At 41.3% G+C, this 18,405-nt stretch overlaps 1 protein-coding gene across 1 annotated transcript; it reads right to left on the reverse strand.

Annotated features, from left to right (window-relative positions):
- Positions 1-1,595: 1,595 nt before the first annotated feature.
- On the reverse strand, positions 1,596-13,616 carry CISD1 (CDGSH iron sulfur domain 1). The gene is made up of 3 exons (XM_065408137.1): positions 13,468-13,616; positions 9,490-9,695; positions 1,596-1,947 (listed from the first exon to the last, which is right to left on the reverse strand). The coding sequence occupies exons 1-3, from the start codon at positions 13,496-13,498 to the stop codon at positions 1,858-1,860; spliced, it is 327 nt and encodes a 108-aa protein (XP_065264209.1). The 5' UTR covers positions 13,499-13,616; the 3' UTR covers positions 1,596-1,857.
- Positions 13,617-18,405: the final 4,789 nt, after the last annotated feature.

The following is an 18,405-nucleotide window of genomic DNA, read 5'->3' on the forward strand; positions in this document are numbered from 1 at the left end:
CAAGTCTCTCTTATTTCAAAATTGTAAGTAAAAGCCAGGCAAGGCGTCTTAGATTTACTTTGTTTTCTCAACTTGTAAATGTACCTTTTACCAGAGTGCTTATCTTGTTTGCTATACTTTGAACCTAAGACAGAGGGGATTCCTCTGAGCTCTTTAAGTTTGATTACCCTGTAAAGTTATTTTCCATACTGATTTTGCAGAGATGATTTTTACCTTTTGCTTTAATTAAAAGCCTTCTTTTTTAAAACCTGATTGATTTCTCCTTGTTTTAAGATCCAAAGGGGGTTTGGATCTGTATTCACCAGGAGTTGGTGAAAGGAAGGAGGGGGGAAGGGTCAATTTCTCCTTGTTTTAAGATCCAAAGGGGGTTTGGATCTGTATTCACCAGGAGTTGGTGAAAGGAAGGAGGGGGGAAGGGTCAATTTCTCCTTGTTTAAGATCCAAGCAGTTTGGATCTGTATTCACCAGGGAATTGGTGAAAGGTTTCTCAAGGCTTCCCAGGGAGGGAATTCTTAAGATGGTGGCAGCGGACCAGAGCTAAGCTGGTAGATAAGCTTAGCAGTTTTCATGCAGGCCCCTACATTTGTACCCTAAAGTTCAAAGTGGGGATACAGCCTTGACAGGGTACATACAGGACTTTGGTTAAATTCTGTCCTATTGAACAATGCTGGGCAGATTTCCCTAGCTCCGACAGTCACCCCCTTTCTGGACACTAGTAAGTCAGGGTTGCATAACATGTAAAGTTACTGAGTACACACCACTCTTCACTGAGTTATGAGAGCTGGGTCTAATATGAAGTTGTCTCCCACACCCTCCTCCAATCCAAATCCTGGGCTTTTCTTTTCAAAAATGCTTTGTGTGTATCTGTGTAAGTGGGGATGAATATGCAGTAAACTGAATTTATGGTTCATCTGTCTCATGTGTGTAATGGGAAGCAAATTTTAATGACAGAAGAGGTGTGCCAAACCACCACCAGTGGCTGAAGTTTTGAAAAACTTATATGAACATGCCCTAATAGGGAAAATTTAATAAGGCATTCTCTGGCATATAAAGTTGTGCTTTAAAAAAAGAACCCAGTCTCATGTACACACACCCCTTCCTAATCCCTATCCCACCCCCCAAAAAAAGAGAGTTCTACAACTCTAAACACCACACACAAAGGTTTAAATTCAACTCTGGTGTAACTCCATTGATTTTAGTAGAGTCATGGCCTGTTTGCAGTAAATATGACCCTACCTACCTAATTTTTGGTATATTCTTACAGTAAGCCTCTGTTTATTCTTATTAGTGTTTTAACTTGGATTTTTATTGAAGTTGTAATGTACAACTGTCTTAAACAGCATGTTATTCTTAATCACTGTATGCACTACACTTTGTGGATATAGTAAGTTACATTTCATACACTTGGCACCATGATTTCTTTTCTGCCATTAATGCCTTTTCAGCAGAATCTCATTTGCATCTGAATGTTAGTCACCTTTTCTGTAGTTTCAGATTAAAGATTATTCACTAAGGAATTTGTTGTTCTACTTAAAGATAGTTTTCCAGTAGAACACAAGTATTTGAAAATAATTTAATATATTATCTTCATACAGTTCGGAGTACAATTGTCACTTTAATTTCATACTTAATGAAAATGTACATACAGTTCATGAGACAGAAATAGCCTTAAGACATGAGTATTTAACATACATATGTAGTGTTTAAAACAAGGCAAGCACCATGAAATATACATGCTGGAGCCTGCTTTGTACCACACCCAAAAATCTTCAGTGACATGACTAAGACAGAATTTATCTTTACTCCAATTACAAATAAGTAGATAATGTGACAAATCATGGCCTCAAACCATCCAGTTTATGCTTCCTTTCTCTTGATGATCAGAGGCCCAACGTTGTCCCCAGTTTCATCATTGTGCTTCGTGTGAGAACCGTCGCACACTGGAAACTGAAAAAGAAGAGAAGTACAGTATTAAAGAATGGGTGCATTTAACACTAGGTGAGAAGGAAATATAATCCCTAAATTATGAAAATGGCTTCACATGGTAAAGATACATTTACAATGTAAGTAGTACCTCAAATGTGTTATCGCAAGAACTTAAATTAATGTTTGCTAGACATGTTTAAGTGTTCATTAATATTACCTGTGAGTGTAATGTACAGGAGCACTGTAACTAGGGAAAGAACCCCAACTCACAATGCACTTTGGAGCTCCAATCTCAGACCCTAGTCAGAAACAAGCAGCCTAGGCTGGCCTCAAAACTTCCTTTTCAGCTCCCCCACATCACTCCCTATTCCATAGGGAGGGCTCTGGAGTGCAGTGAAGATTACCAAAGGTTTGCACAAGAGTCTCAGTTTCTGGATCCTCTCCTTTAAGGAAGGAAAGTAGGTCCTTGCCTACACTAGAACAGGTTTGTCAGTATAGCTACCAGCAAACCCTCCTAGTGGAGAGACAGCTTATACGGATAGAAGTTCTTCTGCCCGTATAGCTAGTCAGTTCCCCAAATGACCTAAGCCATACCGTTCCCCTACCCCCACCCCATAAAAGTCCTTTTGTTGGTATAGCTGCATCCACACTAGGATTTTTGCCACCGTAGAGTGTTTGGTTGTTTAAGAGATCATTGACATTGCTAGGGTGCCCAGATAGCAAGTGTGAAAAATCAGGACGGGGTGGCGGTAATTGGCACCTATATAAGAAAGAGCCCCAAATATCGGGACTGTCCCAATAAAATCAGGACATTGGGTCACCCTAGACATTGCTATACTGGCAACGGTTTCTAGTGTAGATCTGGTAAAAACCTTTAGATCCCCACTTCTGTAAAGAAGCCATCTTTAAATTCTTTCTTGCTATATCAGGGAAATAAGACACTCTCCACCTAAAGCAAAACCCACAGCAGAGCTCCGTTAGCTAGGTGTAGCAACTTAGCTGTTGGGAGGTGGTTAAACAGCCATCTCCTGTGCCCGAGCAAATATCCAAAGTCAACGGAAGTTAGGCCAGACCCTCTTTAACTGCTCCAGGATGGTTTGTAGACACTGTTAAACAGTTGATAAGGAGATAGTTGCAGAATGACAATAACCAATGCTGCAAGTGGCAAATGGAAGTTTCCAAGTAAACAAACGTTTTACAGAATACCAATATTCCTGCATCATAAATTATCTTTACCACCAAATCAGTCACTTTGACTGACTTGACTAATACTCAGCAAAACTTCAAGGCAACCAGAGCGTTTGATTAAATGCTGATTAATTCACCCAAAGCTACTGGTGAAATGAAAAACCAAATTTCATCTAACACAATGGTATGTTTTATGTAAGAATAATTCCTGCCTCACCCCTCACTCAACCAGAAAGATTAAAAACCTAGAATTAACAGCAAAACATAGGGGAGAACTCTAAATCTGCATGTTATCATTCCTCTTTTTGAAATCATAACCAAGGAAGTATCTTCAAGTTACACAAGACACTTTTGGCAGAATAATGTTCTTAGAAGTTAGAGGCTCCCCCCACACTCACAACCTGTGTTGTGGCCATTATTTGAGAGGGCTGGCATTTTTCAGAATCAGGAAAATAAGCTTGCTTTGTGATTGGTTATTCTTAGAATTTCAGCTCTGACAATATGGCTATCCCTTTAATGCAGACATTCAGTAAGCTTCCCCTTAGACAAATGTTACCAACACTGATTTAGACTGGACTTCCCTGTTCCAACACACTTTAAAGTTGTTTCAACGGGATTATGTTATAAGAAGCACGGGTGTTTGGGGGCATCCAGATTAACTTGTTTCTTGATGCACGAGTTGTTTTTAGCTTTAAGTGTTATCAATGTAAAGGCTCTGACTTAAGGGGGGGGGGGGGAAGTTTCCCCACTGTGACTGCTATCAGTAGGAGCCCCAGTTTGAACAAGGTACTGGCAACCATTGACATTTTAGCTAACATATCCTCTACACTTGCATTAGTTAAGATGGTGGTGAAGACACCAGCAGCCAGCCAGCACCAGTGCTCAGAAAGTTATACCACTGATCAAACTGCACCAGTGACAGGGTATTTTAAGGGGAGGGGGGAAGGGGGGGGGGAGAAGAGGCTAATGTAAACATCCCCTTAGTAAACCACAAGGATATTTAAGCACTTAAACATTATACTAGAAATATCATGGCAACATGACATACTAGCTTAAATATATCTGTCACCGACATGTACAGCATAGGAATATTTTCAACCATAAAGCTTGATTACAATATATCCAGTTTGTTTAACATCCCTTAAGTTTTCCCCTCACAGTTCTTTGGTAGTGAAGAGCAGATGCACTGAGACACCCAAGAGAGGAAGAACAAAAAAACAAAACAAAAAAAAAAAAACACCCAAAAAATCCCCTCTTCATTCTCTATCACCACTGATACTATGAAATACTGTAGACAGTAAGCCCCTATACCACACAGCACCTGTCCTATGCCTTGTGAATTAAGCAGACAATATTAGAGTTTTTAGGATCCAATGGATTTGGGGGGGGGGGGTATTGTTCAGTGCTGAGATGCTCCTTCCCACTGAAATTGCTGTATTAACTATGAAGCTTGGGATGGCTGATGTGAGAGAGTTATCCACATGCACTATGAGTACAGCAGCACAAAGGGGAGGGGGGGGAAGAAATCTTGAATGGAGAGTGTGCACAACAGCTAAGGAACCACCCCTTAACTAATCTGGAGTCAGAAGCATCATCCACATCAGGAGAGGAATGCAAACAAAAAGTGTCTGATGTTTGTGGGGGCAGGCTGGCAAAGAGGAAAAAGGAGGAAGGCAGAAGGTCAAAAAAGATTTCAAGTTGTAATAATAGAACACTAAATTCTAGAGTGAATACCAAATGTTAGTTTAGTCCTTTTGGAGTTCTTAGTTTAAAAATAAATAAATACTTGAACAAAAAAGTAGAAAATATTAGATTACCAGAAGAGTATGTGCTATGCTTTATAGAAATTATACTACATTTATTTATTGAATGAAAGTTGTATTTTCAGTTTGAGCCCAAATGAAGCCAATGCCAAACCCCTAACTACGTATTGTGAGCTCAGAGCCTGCCACTCAAGCCAAACTAACATTAGATGAGAAATCCTTGCACAACTAGATACTTGCTGTTCCTTTGCACCTTTCGGTCTCAGAAAGGTACAAATAGCCTCAAATTAAGAGCCAATGGGAACCCTTGCATGTGATCTAACTCGAGTGTAGAAATTTCATATAAAGTATGTGACGAGATATACTAACCCAAAATATTTTGGGGTCAAGAAAATCAATTATGAAGGATAAATATATTCCAATATACTCCACTGGTTATCTAATTTATCATCCACAAGAGCAATATAAATAAATCTACCCCCAATTACTAGTTGAGAAGATTTAGTATTTTGTTATATTGATTTATAACAGAGGGTAATTTTTGCATTAAATCTCTAATAGCATATTTGAGAGACCAAATATATTTAAGGGGAAAACTGTGGAAGGCTGAAGTTGATTTAAGAAAATGTCTTTGGAGTCCTTTAAGGTCACCTAGTGGGGGATTCCCCCCACCCACCAGATTCTCCCAGGGTCACAAGTTCTCCCTGTGTTAAGTCGCTTGAGAGTTCAGGTTTCCCCTTCTCCTAGAGACCATTTCCACCCAGCTTATTCCCTCCAAGTTTCCCTCTGCATAGCTGAGGGATACTATTCTATAACTTGCCCCCTTTCCTGCATGCTTCGCTGTGGAAAGTTACAGTCCCAGAATGATAGGACCAGTTCCAGGAACTTCTCCCAATTCATTTTTAAAAACTAACTCCATTTCAACCGGATGTATCCTTTTGACCTTGATCAAAGGAAAAGAATTGAGGGGGGGGAAAACAAAAAAACTAAATTGAAAATAAAACGAAAAAATACAGACTTACAATTCCAACAACTTTAATACAACCTTTGATAAACATGACGTTTGCATTCAGATGTTAAGAAATAACATTAGATACTCAGTGTAATTTGACATTGTAAAAGTTAGCCTGAATGAGGTATGTATCTATCCATATGAGGAAAAATAGCATGAAGTTTTCAAGCTGCACCAGAAACCCAAGAATTCCCTGCGTTATATAAAGCTGCTTTGAATTCCCCCCCCCCCCACAAACTTTGATATGCAGCTTGACTGTACCACAGATTATCTTTTTACTAGGATGGAAGTGAAAGAACATTGAAGAACGAGTAAGAATGAGTAAGCTAACCAGGACACAGACTTCACATCCTCTAGCAAAAATAACCGACACTTTAGATTGCAAAGAATTATTGAGTTGACTAACCGTAATGGACTTCGGACTGTAGTACCATAATGCAAAGATAAGCTTTGCTGACAGATTTGTAGGTGGTGATGTAAATAATGGCTTTTTTAGAACTGGGTAAAGACTTATGAGGTGTCAGTAACAGAACTAGAAATAGACACGGATGGGTCTCACTCCATCCCCCTGCCCGTGTTTTATGACCTTTCCTTTGTGTTATTTTTTTTTTTTGGGGGGGGGGGGGGGAGAACAATTACGGACAAAATTGCCAGGCAGGAACAGTGCAACTTAAATCCCCTATCCCCAAAACTGTTTATCTTGACTATCTCCTAAAGCAGAACTGGTAGATGGAGACCAGATGGTTTCAGAAGACTGCTAAAGGAACAACAGGCCTTTTACTTGTAGGTCATTGTTTTTAATCTGGCTCAAATTGGCTGTGATTGGAAGTTGTTGCTATTTAATGGTTGTTCAGTGACCTCGGTTTTATCATCATCTTAATACCACACCCAGCAGAGGAATGTCCACATCACAAAATCCACCATCACAGTCGTCATCTTTGCTAACTGCCCTCAGCAGAAAAGACAAGAATTGAACAAGCAGGGAGACAACTATCCAGTGACACTAGAAGTTCAGTCTATAGAACAGACTGTCCCTCTGGCTTTGTCCAAGTTTGGCACAAGTTAAGATTTGCAAAAGGCTATCTTTACAAAACCTGAAGTCCATAGAAATATGTTCGTGAACATAACATTGTCCCATAGTGTTTGCAAGCATCAAAGCATCATGCTACTACAGCTTCATTTTCACTTGCTCATGACTCAAACTGAAGTAGCAGATTAGTCCAAGCCAAAATACATGCAAAGAGATACTCCTCAGGGAATTCTGCACCAAAAAATTAAAAATTCTACAACTGAATAATAAGATCCTGCACACAATATTTTAAAATTCTGCATATTTTACTGTCAGAACATCACACCAGTTTCAATTATTTTTGGTCATTTATTTCAAAATACTTGTCAGCAAGTATGTCTAACAATACAGACAAAAAAAGATTCAGGAAATGTTTTTTGACAAATAGATTCCTTAGTAGATATATTAATACCAAACTGAGTAATAATTCATTTAAACAACAATACAGAACCGTATTTCCTACACCCCTCAGAAGCAGTGCAAAGGCTAGGGGGAGTCAGGGGTAACGGAGGAGTGAGGGAGAGGGAAGTAAATATCTGGGAAGGAGCCTGGGTGTGAACTTGCTGGATATGGGTGGGAAAAGTATGGAACAGGATGGAGTTTTTTTTTTGGGGGGGGGGGGAAGGAGGGATTGTTCAGGAGCTTCCCCCATGCAGACCTGGGCTGACCTCTAGCCTCTCCCACTCAGTCCGGCACATCTGCCCGTCCCCATGTGGCCCTGCACCTCCCTCCCCCTGTGGCTCCAATCCCATTCAGCTCCTATCCCAGTCTGACCTCCTCCACTAGCCCATATGAGCCCCCATCTGACCCCCCAGCACCCCACACTGACAGTCTCCCCATAGCCCCTGTCTCCTGACCTGGCCAGCGCTGTGAAGAAGGCAAGCTCTTTATCTTCCCTAGCTGGCTGGAAGCTGCTGTGTTCTGTCGCCACAGCGCCCTCTGGTGGGCAAAAGGCAGAACTGCAGAAGTTATTTTCTGCTGGGAGCTGCTACTGTTCTTGCACCACAGCGCCCTCTCATGGGCAAAAGGGGGAACTGCAGCAACATTTCAGCAGAAGCTTTTTCTGCGCAAAAAATTAAAAATATACATGGCTCATTAATTATACACACATGCAGTAGTGCAGAATTCTCCCAGGAGTAGGAAAAAGGATCTTCACATTTCTGCTGTTTAGTATGTTCATTGTGTTCTGTTTAAACACCAGACAGTATTCCTAAGAATTTAGGTACAAGCTGTTTTTAATCCGACACTATTCTTTTTTTTTTTTTAAATCACAACGGTGGGGCAGCCCTAGAATCCTGCTGTTTCTTCATGATTGATTCACACACACACACACACACACACACACACACCACAGAAGACTTTGGACTTTGTCACCAGCACCACTAATCTGGCACTTTTTTTGCTGTACATTCTCTTAAATGCTAAGAGAAAAAACAGCTAGGTAAAAGTGAATTAATTCCTGTCTAAACAGTGTTATGTTGGTTTTACTCTAAGAATAACATCAACATTACATTAAAAAGATGTGTCACATCTCAGGTAAAATTTAAGACTTGCGAGAAATGCACATTAGAATTGTTCAACGTTAAAGAAGAGTAAGAATTTTACAACTCAGAAGATTTGATTCAATGCATGGATACACTGAAGTTCATGAAGTCTATACAGACAGAGAGAGATAGCTATTTGACAGAAAACTGGGGCACTAGCTGTAGAATACCCCTCATGCTTCCGTCCCAGATTGGCAGTGACAAAGTGATTATTCAATAATGGTTTGATGGTCTATGTGACTTGATTTTGGTGGTTTTACCCGGTTCCTTGTTATGCCACTCATTATGGATTTTAAACTGTAGGAGAACCAGTAGCAGAGCGAGCCAAATCAGAAACTTCCTTAGTCTTTATATTCCACAGCATGCTACATTAATAATGAAATTGTGTCTCTATGCATTTATAATCCCTCCCGCTCCCCACCCCCACTTCTTTCTCTAACACAAGGATGAATGAACTCCTTGAGCATAACATGCAATTAAAGAGCTATATGCATAGCTTGACCTCAACAACAAAAACCTGGAGTTCCCACTTATTCCAATGTTATCTACAGGAGATACTGACAATAATTTAGGCCTACAGACAGATCTCACTGATTCACGGACAGTGATATTGTCAACTAGTAAGTGTTGGGTTCCTGTGCTAGTAGAGTGATTACTAGATCCTGCCAGCTATGAGGATCTCTAGAATTACATGGCCATTTTGCAGAATCAATGGCTTGAACACCCTCCTTTATTATTAAAACCATTTATGCAGTATACAAGAAAACCTGAAGCTTTACAACTGCATGCATTTTACATTTTAGTTTTGTAGATTACATAATTGCTACATTTCACTTCTACAGTAGATTCTTCTAAATTAATAATAGCTTGTTTTCTTCAACAGATCAAGTATCAAATACTACAACTGAGAAGAGCTTAAGAGGATTCTTGCATTACATTAACATTACATTACTACATTAACAGATATTTACAATTTTTTCCCCTCACCTTCTTAGATCTCCAGCAACGACAATACACAGCTTTTTCTCCCAGATCTTCCATATCAAATGCATGGACTACCTTTGGGTTATCTTTCTGTATATGGAGATTTACCATTGCCTTACAGCATTTGTCTTTAGAGAGGAATCTTGTGTATGCTAGATATCCAACAGCAGCTGCTCCTGCAGCTAACGAGATTGCAGCAACCCATTCAACTAGAGCAAGAGATAAAAAAGAAAGATTGAATGAAATATTCCATTTAAGGTTTTGCCAATTTAGCTCCCAGAGTCATATTTGTGCTTAAAGGACAGTTTTGAAAATAAAACCGCTTTCTTCCTACACCCATCCAATTAATTTGTCCCTTTCTATTAAACAGGAGAAACCTATGGGAAAATTGAACTAATGTGGCTTTCCATTTATTTTTTGCTCAGGCATCTGCATCACTGATGATGTCAACACAGCTCTACAAACAAAATCAGCCAAATTTTGTTCATAACTGGTTTACAGTATTCCTTTAAATACATTTCATTAAAGATAGTGAATGCTAGGCACTGGGCACAAGAGGAACTGATTTTACATTATAAATACAAAACTGTAATACTTTTAATTATTTACTTTTTTAAAGGGAACTGAAATAAAGCTAAAACATTACTAGTCTGAACCTGCATTTCTCACAGGCCATAAAAAAACAAGTTCTACCTGTCTTATCTGTACTAAAGTCTTGAGTTTCTCAAAGACACAGTTTATATAAACAAATGTTTTTCTCCCCATTTCTCACTTTTCTGTTATCTTATGCTCATCTCTGCATCTCTACATCTTTGCACTCTTCTTTGTCTCACTTGATGTCATTTTCCTTCTCTGCAATTAATCCACTTTTTTTTTTTTTTTTTAAAGTCCTGTTTTCAGGTTTTTGCCTTGCGTCTTCCACTTGAAAGTACCCTGAATTTCTGCCCAACTGTCACAGAATTCTCCTGCCTGGTTGCCGTAACACCCAGCTCTAGAAATGGCAGGAGTCACTCCCTCCAGACAAAGTCAGCAGCAGGACAATTTGAGGGATCAGTCCCACTCAGATGTTCTCCTACTGTATACGTAAACACTGTCTGACTCAATTGCTCATCCATAAATCAGATGGGCATCTGAGATCTACAAGGTTCTTTCCACAGATTTAAAAGACACTCATGTGACTATGCTATAGCCACCAAAGCCATCTCAGACTAGGAATTTCAGCCTTGGTTAGCCTGCACTGTTTATGGTTTAGAAGAGATGTCAATCACATGATACAGTAGGAGACCCTCATTCTAATCCTAGAGAATAAAACATGCTAACACTTAACATATTCCTAACATCCCTACCTCTATTATGGGACTTTTACTTACCCTCTTCCTAGTGCTCCTGCCACGAGCCCAGTTCCTCTTGCACCATTTGCTTTGGACAGCTTGCTCTCTCCCTTTTCCCACCCACTCCTGTGAAGGCTACATGGACCTAGTCCTTTGCTTCTGCAGTATCTGGTCCCTGTTTAAAGGAGCAGCAGCTCAGAAACAGCTCCGCACTTCCTGTTTTCCCTCTCCCCTTCCCTCCCCCCTCCAGGGGAGGAGGAGGAGGAGAGCTTTTACAAGGACAACTTTTCTTCTTAAAAAAAGCTCTCCTGCAGGCATAATTAAGTCACCCCTAATGAGCAGCGGTAGCTATGTTGGCAGGAGAGCATCTCCCACCAGCACATGGCTGTCCACACTGGTGCTTTTGTCAGTCGGGGGTGTTTATATATAAAAAAACAAAAACAAAAAAAACTCCCCTGACCAACAAAAGTTTTCCCCAAAAAAGTGCTAATGTAATCAAACCCATATTTGCCCTCAAGAGCCAAATTGGACATTCCTGAAGTAGATTACGACCTCATGTTAATATCATTAAATGTACTTTTTCCACACTCACATGGCATCCCACACAATGTTCATAGATTGGTTTGACTATGCACAATTAAGTGTGATTGCTTATGATACTCATTACGACAAACAAAATCAAGAATAGATTCTGCAACTTGTCATTGTTATCTTCATCACAGATGAATTTTTTAGCTACATCCTCTGAACAAGAGCTGTATCCAACAAGTTTCTAACTAATTAAAGCCCCTTAAAGACCAGGCAAACATAAGTTACCAACATTGAGATTAGAAGCCTTAGTAACATTTAGCACTATTCATCTTTCCAAATTAAAATGATTTAGTCTCATATACTCCCTCCACCCATCCAAAGCCATTCTCCACACCAAAAAAAAAAATTAGTTTTAAATGCTGCCAACAAAAAATGCTTAAACTCCCATGAACTTCACCACTTTATTCTTAGAATCATTATACCAGTTTTCATCACCACTACTACCTACTAGTTTGTTTTCATGGGTATTTGGAGAGGGGGGGGGAAATGAGTGGGGGAGAAGAATCAAATTGATTAGACAGATTTATTCATTTTAAGAGTTTGCACCAACCTACTTAACAGATCCTACGCTAGATGTATGACGGTTGAACAAGAACAAAGCTTACTTGTGAAAGTTACTTTAAGAAACATGTTAGACCACTGAAAGAAAAGTTTTTAATTTAACTGTATTACATGGAAGAAAGACTCAACCAGGATTACAAAGACCAGAAGAACACAAGAACACTTCATCACATTTAATTTTAAATGCCTGTAGACACCTATGTAATTGTTTTTAAATGATTTTAAAACTGTTCTAAATCACAGACTAGACTACGCAGTAGTTTTCAAGGATTTCCAAAAGCTTTTCATGTTAATCCCAAATTTTAGATTTATTATGTAACTGGCTTATATCTCACAGTGAAGTGCCTTCACTTGGCTGCTCATCAACACTACCCAGTCACATGATCCCCTATGGCCAAGGTTATACAAGAATTATATTTTACTACAGCTTTACTACTGAGTTATTCACTTTTGGGAAGGTTCTTGTTATTTTGCAGTATGAATCAACAACCCACAATAGTAAGCACTGGTTACTGACTACAGCTATAAGAAAGTTCCCTCACCTTTTTGCTGAGTTACTCTAGAATATGACACTAGGTAGGTAATAACATTGTGAGGTTAATGGCCACTAATAGAAATGCTGCTCTTAAATCCTACAAGCTAGAGAAATGCCACCAACATTTTTAATTTAAAATTAAATTTAAAACTAGGCAGTCTGGGATTTTCAAGAGAAGATCAATCAGCCACTAGTTTCTTAGTTTTCAGCAGAGAAGCCACACATCCACTACAAGGCACATGGTCAGGGGAAGAAAAAATAATGTACTCAAAGGATTCTTTAGGAAGAGAACTCCCACCAGAGGGCTGCTCGGAAGCAAAAACAGGTGTGTAAAAGAGAGGGAGTTTGCTATGCTTGCACAGCACCTACCATCATGAATGACCAGTCCTGGGGCTTCTAGATACTATTAAAAACCACACAATACCAGACCTCAGTGGATTTAACCATTTTGCTGGATTAATGATTTACTAGTAGTAGTTATCAGAAGCTTGGGGGATAAACTCTTGCCCGAAGGTGTCAGCCACACAAAAGAGCCTGTGAAGGTCACTGCATTTCCCAGGGGAGCCCCATCTTCTGCAAAGCAATCAAGACCCTTTCGCAAATGGGTCCCTTTCCTGTGGATCAGTCAGCGCTTCCTCTGCATCGTGATAACCACGACATAACCACCCAGCTATTGCACGGCTATTACAATGACCTGCAAGATAGAGGGATAAGGGTCAAGAGATTCTAGCTAGGCCCCTCCTGAAAAATAGGGGTGGACTGGTGGAATACCAGCCTTCCGCGTTCAGACACACTCCTTGTCGGAGCAGGAAGGGCTCCAAGGTGAGAATAATTGGGGGGGGGGGGTGTCGAGCAGAGCAATTGGAAGTGAACTGTGAAGGCGGCAAGCAGACAGGAGACAACCCCCAGCGGAGGTACCATCCCGCTGCTCCCCTGCCCGCAGGCGCCCGCTCGCTCGCCTACCCCGCACGGAGGAGTTCGATCCGAGCCCCATTGCTCCCGCACCCAGCGCTCCTCGCCACCGGTCTCCCGAACGCCTAGAGGGCACAAAGGCTGCTCAGATACAATTGCGCGTGCGTACAGGAGCTCACACGATAGCAGCGGCGGGCCTTGCTCTTAAAGGGGCAGTGCCGCTGGGGCGCGGAGGAAGTGACGCGACTTGCGCATGTCACCCCCGCTAGGTAACGGGATCCTGCTGCTTCCCGCCTGCGCATGGAAACTGAAACGGGCTCACGTGCCCCGCGCCTGCAAACATCAGGATTTTAGGCAGGGCCCTGCACCCCTGCCCCGCAAGCATGGGGGACCTGAGGCCTCGGTGGGCTCTTGTGCAGCCTCCCCACCCAAGTGCTCTGTTAGCATGAGCCAGGAGTCTGGAAAGCATGAGACTAAAGTAACACGTTGGTTCATTGTATGAGGCTTTTGCTGTTTAGGGGTCCCGTTTTCAGACTTTTCTCCACCACCTAGAAACTAAAAATTACATCTGAGATTCTCACCTGACTCCAGGAGCTGGGGCTTTAAGGAAAACACCAAATACCCTGAGACTTGCAATAAAATCCCATGAGTTTTAGCAACACTGCTTGTAAGTAGTGGGACAAGGGTCCTCACACCCATATGGGTCCCCTGGGAACATTATCCCTACACAATCATGATGTGTCAGCCACAGATCAAGAGAGAGACCCTTGCATTCATACAGGTACCCTCCCAAATACTGAGATGGGCTGTAACATCCATGAAGGCCCCTTGCAAACATCATGGGTGGGTGGGGAGCACAGATTCATAAGGATCTTCTATAAAGAAAAAATGCAGTGCTGTGGCCTTGCAATTAATGGGTATTATCAATAATAATGATGATAATATTTTGCACTGCAGTAAGTGCTGGACAAACATTAACTAATCATCCCACATCCACCATTGTAAAATGTAGCATTGAATTTTCACTTGTCATTGGATATTTTCTGTAACAATTTTGTATTCATTGTATTGTGGCAGTAGAGTTCTATTTGAAAAGTGGCATCTGTGGAATAATTCCCATATCAAATGCCTTCAGTTTACAAGTTTAAAACGTTTTTTTCTAATTGGTAGTTGTGCAAATTCAGCTTGGGATCTGAGAATCAAGCAGATTCATTCGTTCTCACACATCATCATCAGTAATAAGGGATCTGTAAGCCAAATTAGCCACTTGTGCAATCCAGTGTCTTCAAACTATGCTACGGTGATGTTTATGTAGCCCCTTTGTTGTCAATGGGTTTGCACAAGTGTAACTGATTGGTGATTTAAAGGGCCTGGGGATTTAAAGGCCCTGCCTCTTCCGGTAGAGGCCACGCCTCTTCCAGTTGAGGCCCCACCCCCTCCTAAGGACTCCAGAGTACCGATAAGTTCTTTAAGTTACTTTCACCCCTGGGCTGAACTAAGACCTTGAGCAGGAGCGCCGCCAGCTTTTCTGCTGCCCTAGGCGGCGGAAGGTCCCGCCCTGAAATGCCGCCCCCCCCCCACAGAGGGGGTGGAAGGTCCCACCACCAAAATACCACCGCGGTCACCACCCCCCAAATTGTAGCGCCCTAGGTCGCCTAATGGGTTGCGCCGGCCCTGACCTTGAGGGGCTCCTTTTGGGCCCAAAGTATCAGGCTCAGGTGGTGATTTAAAGGGCTCGGGGCTCCTACTGCCGCTACCCTCCGGGGCCCTTTAAATCGCCACCCAAGCCCTGCTGCTGGAGCCCTGGGGTAGCAGCGGCTGGGCTCTGGCAGTGATTTAAAGGGCCAGGGGCTCCTGGGAGCTCACCTTGCTATATTTGAATGGTGTACTACTGACAAAGGGGCTTATGAGATGTAGGCCCACAAATAACACATCTATTGACAGGGGAAGACAAGCTATTTGATGTAGCCTGGATGTTTTGGTCATTCAAGACTATGATTATGTTAAAACAGGCATGCTAGGTTGCCTCTGGAGTCTCTTCTGAAGAGTCTGATAGAACAGTTTTGCCCTGGGACTTGACATGCAATGCAATTCTATGTTCCTTATTATAGAGGTGTTGACTGCAATTCCATCATTAAAGTTGAGTTCTGTTTTGTGTTATATGGAAAATGCAACATATCTTTCCCCAAACTGGCAGCACTTGCTCCATGAATAGAGAATGAATCTTCTGAGAATTTACAAGTAAATCTGATGGTTCAAATTAACTAGTAACTAGGTCTTTAAAGAAATATAGCATCTCAGCCTATTCTTTTTTCTGAATGATCTTACTAACAAAATAATGCAGACATTTTAAACTTTCCATTCAGGTAAAATTAACTGAAATATTTTGTATTGGCTATATTTGGTGAAATTTGGTTGTAATTAAGCAAGTTATTAACAATTGTATCTAATTGTTCTGGTAATATAGGCTGTTGGTATCGCAGGTAATTTAAGGGGGGGTTCATGGTGACATCACAGGTAACTCAACCAATCACCACTTCCTTTACAACTAAACTGCAGCTATTGATTGTAATCGCGCAGTGGCACAGCAGAATTGCCAACTTCAGGTGCTAAAATGTTATGAGATTGTTTTAAAAACCATGAGATTTTAATTAATAAAACTTGAGGTTTTTTCTTTGCCTTCTGTTTTTTAGGAATTCAGAATATGTGGGTCACACTTCAAGCTTTTCTCTGCAATCCTGAGGCCTAGGAATTTACGGTACTTTTGTAAAGTAAGTTGAGATTCTCATGTAATCACTTGTGTCCATGAGCTGGGGCATCACAAAAAACACCAAATATCAGGATACTTCATACTAAAATTGCAAGAGTTGGCAACACATCATGAGGGAGACTGGACATTTGTTATTGTTCTTCAAAGTTTCTATCATTTATATTAGGGGTGCGGTGGGGGCCTGTGGGCCCTGACCAGAGAATACATGATGGAGGGGTGGCCAGGCCAAATCTGAGCAGCTCAGTGACCCTGTGTGTCAGGTTGTAATGCTTCTCACTCACATTTGGCCTGACTGCCCCTCCATCACGAGAGGGGGTGGCCAGCCCAAATTTGAGAGGTGGTATGATCCTGTGCACCTGCTTGCCCCCCAAAAAACTTCTGCAGGCCTTTCAGCACCCATGGGAATTGGTTAACCCCAGCCCCTGGGGAGAAGTGAAGCAGGGGGCTCCAGGAACCCCCAATCCTCAGAAATGGGGGAGGATTGGATCTGGACTTTTGGTGCTTCCTGGGGAAGTGGAAACACAGGAGGAGGAGGATGGGGTCTGTGACTCCCAGAACTGCCTGGCCCCTGCTAGGGTTGTTGTTCTTCAGCCTGATGGCCTCTCTGGGAGATCACAAGGGGAAGAGCTCAAAGCTGAGTTTGGAGCAATGTGGGGAAAGAGCACGGGCCTGGGTGTGGGGCAGCAGGAGGAGATTAATATAAAGCTGGGTGTGGGGAAGTGGGGGTCTGGGTGCAGGGGGAGAGAGCTTGGAGCTGGATACAGGGCAGGAGAGGAACAGCTATGAACTCCCTCCTTAGAAAAATTCTGGTTGTGTCCCTGGGTTATGTGCAAGCCTGGGCTCCACAGTGCTTTTAAGGCTGCTCTGCTGGGGTAGTTGAGGCAGGAACAGGAGAGTCCTTAAATCACCCAGACATTGGGACTCAGAGATGGGATTCTCCCTGCCTTCGACCTTTATGTAGTGCTGATCTTGCATATGCTTTAACTGCTTTGTGGTGTTCTAGTGATGCAAAGCAGCTGTAGATCCACTATCTGGCTGATGTACTCTGGCTATTTGATGTTTTGGTGTTCTGCTGAATCTTCCCTTAAAAGTTAAAATAAATTAAGAATGATACTATATATAACCCAATCATTAGAAATATTGCATGGTAGCATTTGCTTTGGGGGTATTGTTTATTATTCAAGTATGAAATGTTTGTTTATTTAAAAAAAAACTTGTGTTTTTTTGTTTGAGAATTTCCTTAGTGTTAAGTGTGGAGTTAAGTTTGAGAATGCGTATCTCATTTAAGGGTAAAAAACACTAGAGATACTTGTCATAATCCCAAAGCCAAGCATTGTAAACTCTGGAAATTGAGAGTTAAGGTTACACTTAAAAGAAATCCAAATAGGATAAGGTAAGATATGCAGTTAGGCATACAAACAGTCTTAACTCTGTCTTGTAGTAATACCACAAGAGGAAAGAAAACACAATAAAAATCTAATGTCTCTAAAAATCAGCATACACTAATCTTGAACCACAAACATTAAAATGCCTTAATCATATTCCTATGATTATTGTATGACACCACTGCAGGGCAGAATTAAGATTTTGTTTTAATCTATTTAGATTTCTTTTAAATGTAACCTTAAATCTGAATTTCCTAGGCTTATAATGCTTGGTTCTGAAATAGTTACAAACAACTGTGTAATTTGTATTGTCTTAAATTACTGATACCTACCAGACTGATGCAACCATAACTCCATCTCAATTCTTTTGTCATTGTTGTTTTTTGTCTCGGAATTCTAAGAAGGTCATTCTAATAAGCAAATGCCTCTTATGTGATTCTTTTACTAGAGTCACATGAGATGTTCCAGAGTGGGTAGCTCTGAGTTCATTAAGCACCTTGTGTGCAAGACCAAGAGAGTCTGAAATTCAATCAAAAAAAGGCAGACTTTTGCCCCACTTGTACTAGATCTGATCAATCTCACCCAAGAACAATGGGGAATAAAGCAAGCAATTGCTGACTTTGTCTGAGGCTGCAAGCATTACAGAATAACTTAACTGCATACAACCAAAAACTGTTCCACTGCTGGTTCTTTGTCCTGTTACAGAAGATGCCAATTGGATTCTCTTGGTTTCCAGTACTTTATATGGATATGCTTGTGTGTACCCTCAGCAGAATACAGAACTAGATTATGACTATTGCTCCAGGCTCCTCCTGCCAAAGACATAATCTTATG

The sequence above is a fragment of the Emys orbicularis genome, chromosome 7 (genome assembly GCF_028017835.1).
Source record: "Emys orbicularis isolate rEmyOrb1 chromosome 7, rEmyOrb1.hap1, whole genome shotgun sequence".
Classification (NCBI taxonomy): domain Eukaryota; kingdom Metazoa; phylum Chordata; order Testudines; family Emydidae; genus Emys; species Emys orbicularis.

What these genes read in the sequence shown, in the direction of transcription:
- CISD1 (XM_065408137.1), bottom strand. Translation starts at nt 13,498, where the DNA reads ATGGGGCTCGGATCGAACTCCTCCGTGCGGG. An exon ending in ATCGAACTCCTCCGTGCGGG is followed by an intron (nt 9,696 to 13,467) that starts GTAGGCGAGCGA and finishes CTCTTGCTCTAG; the next exon opens with TTGAATGGGTTGCTGCAATC. An exon ending in GTTGCTGGAGATCTAAGAAG is followed by an intron (nt 1,948 to 9,489) that starts GTGAGGGGAAAA and finishes CTTCTTTTTCAG; the next exon opens with TTTCCAGTGTGCGACGGTTC.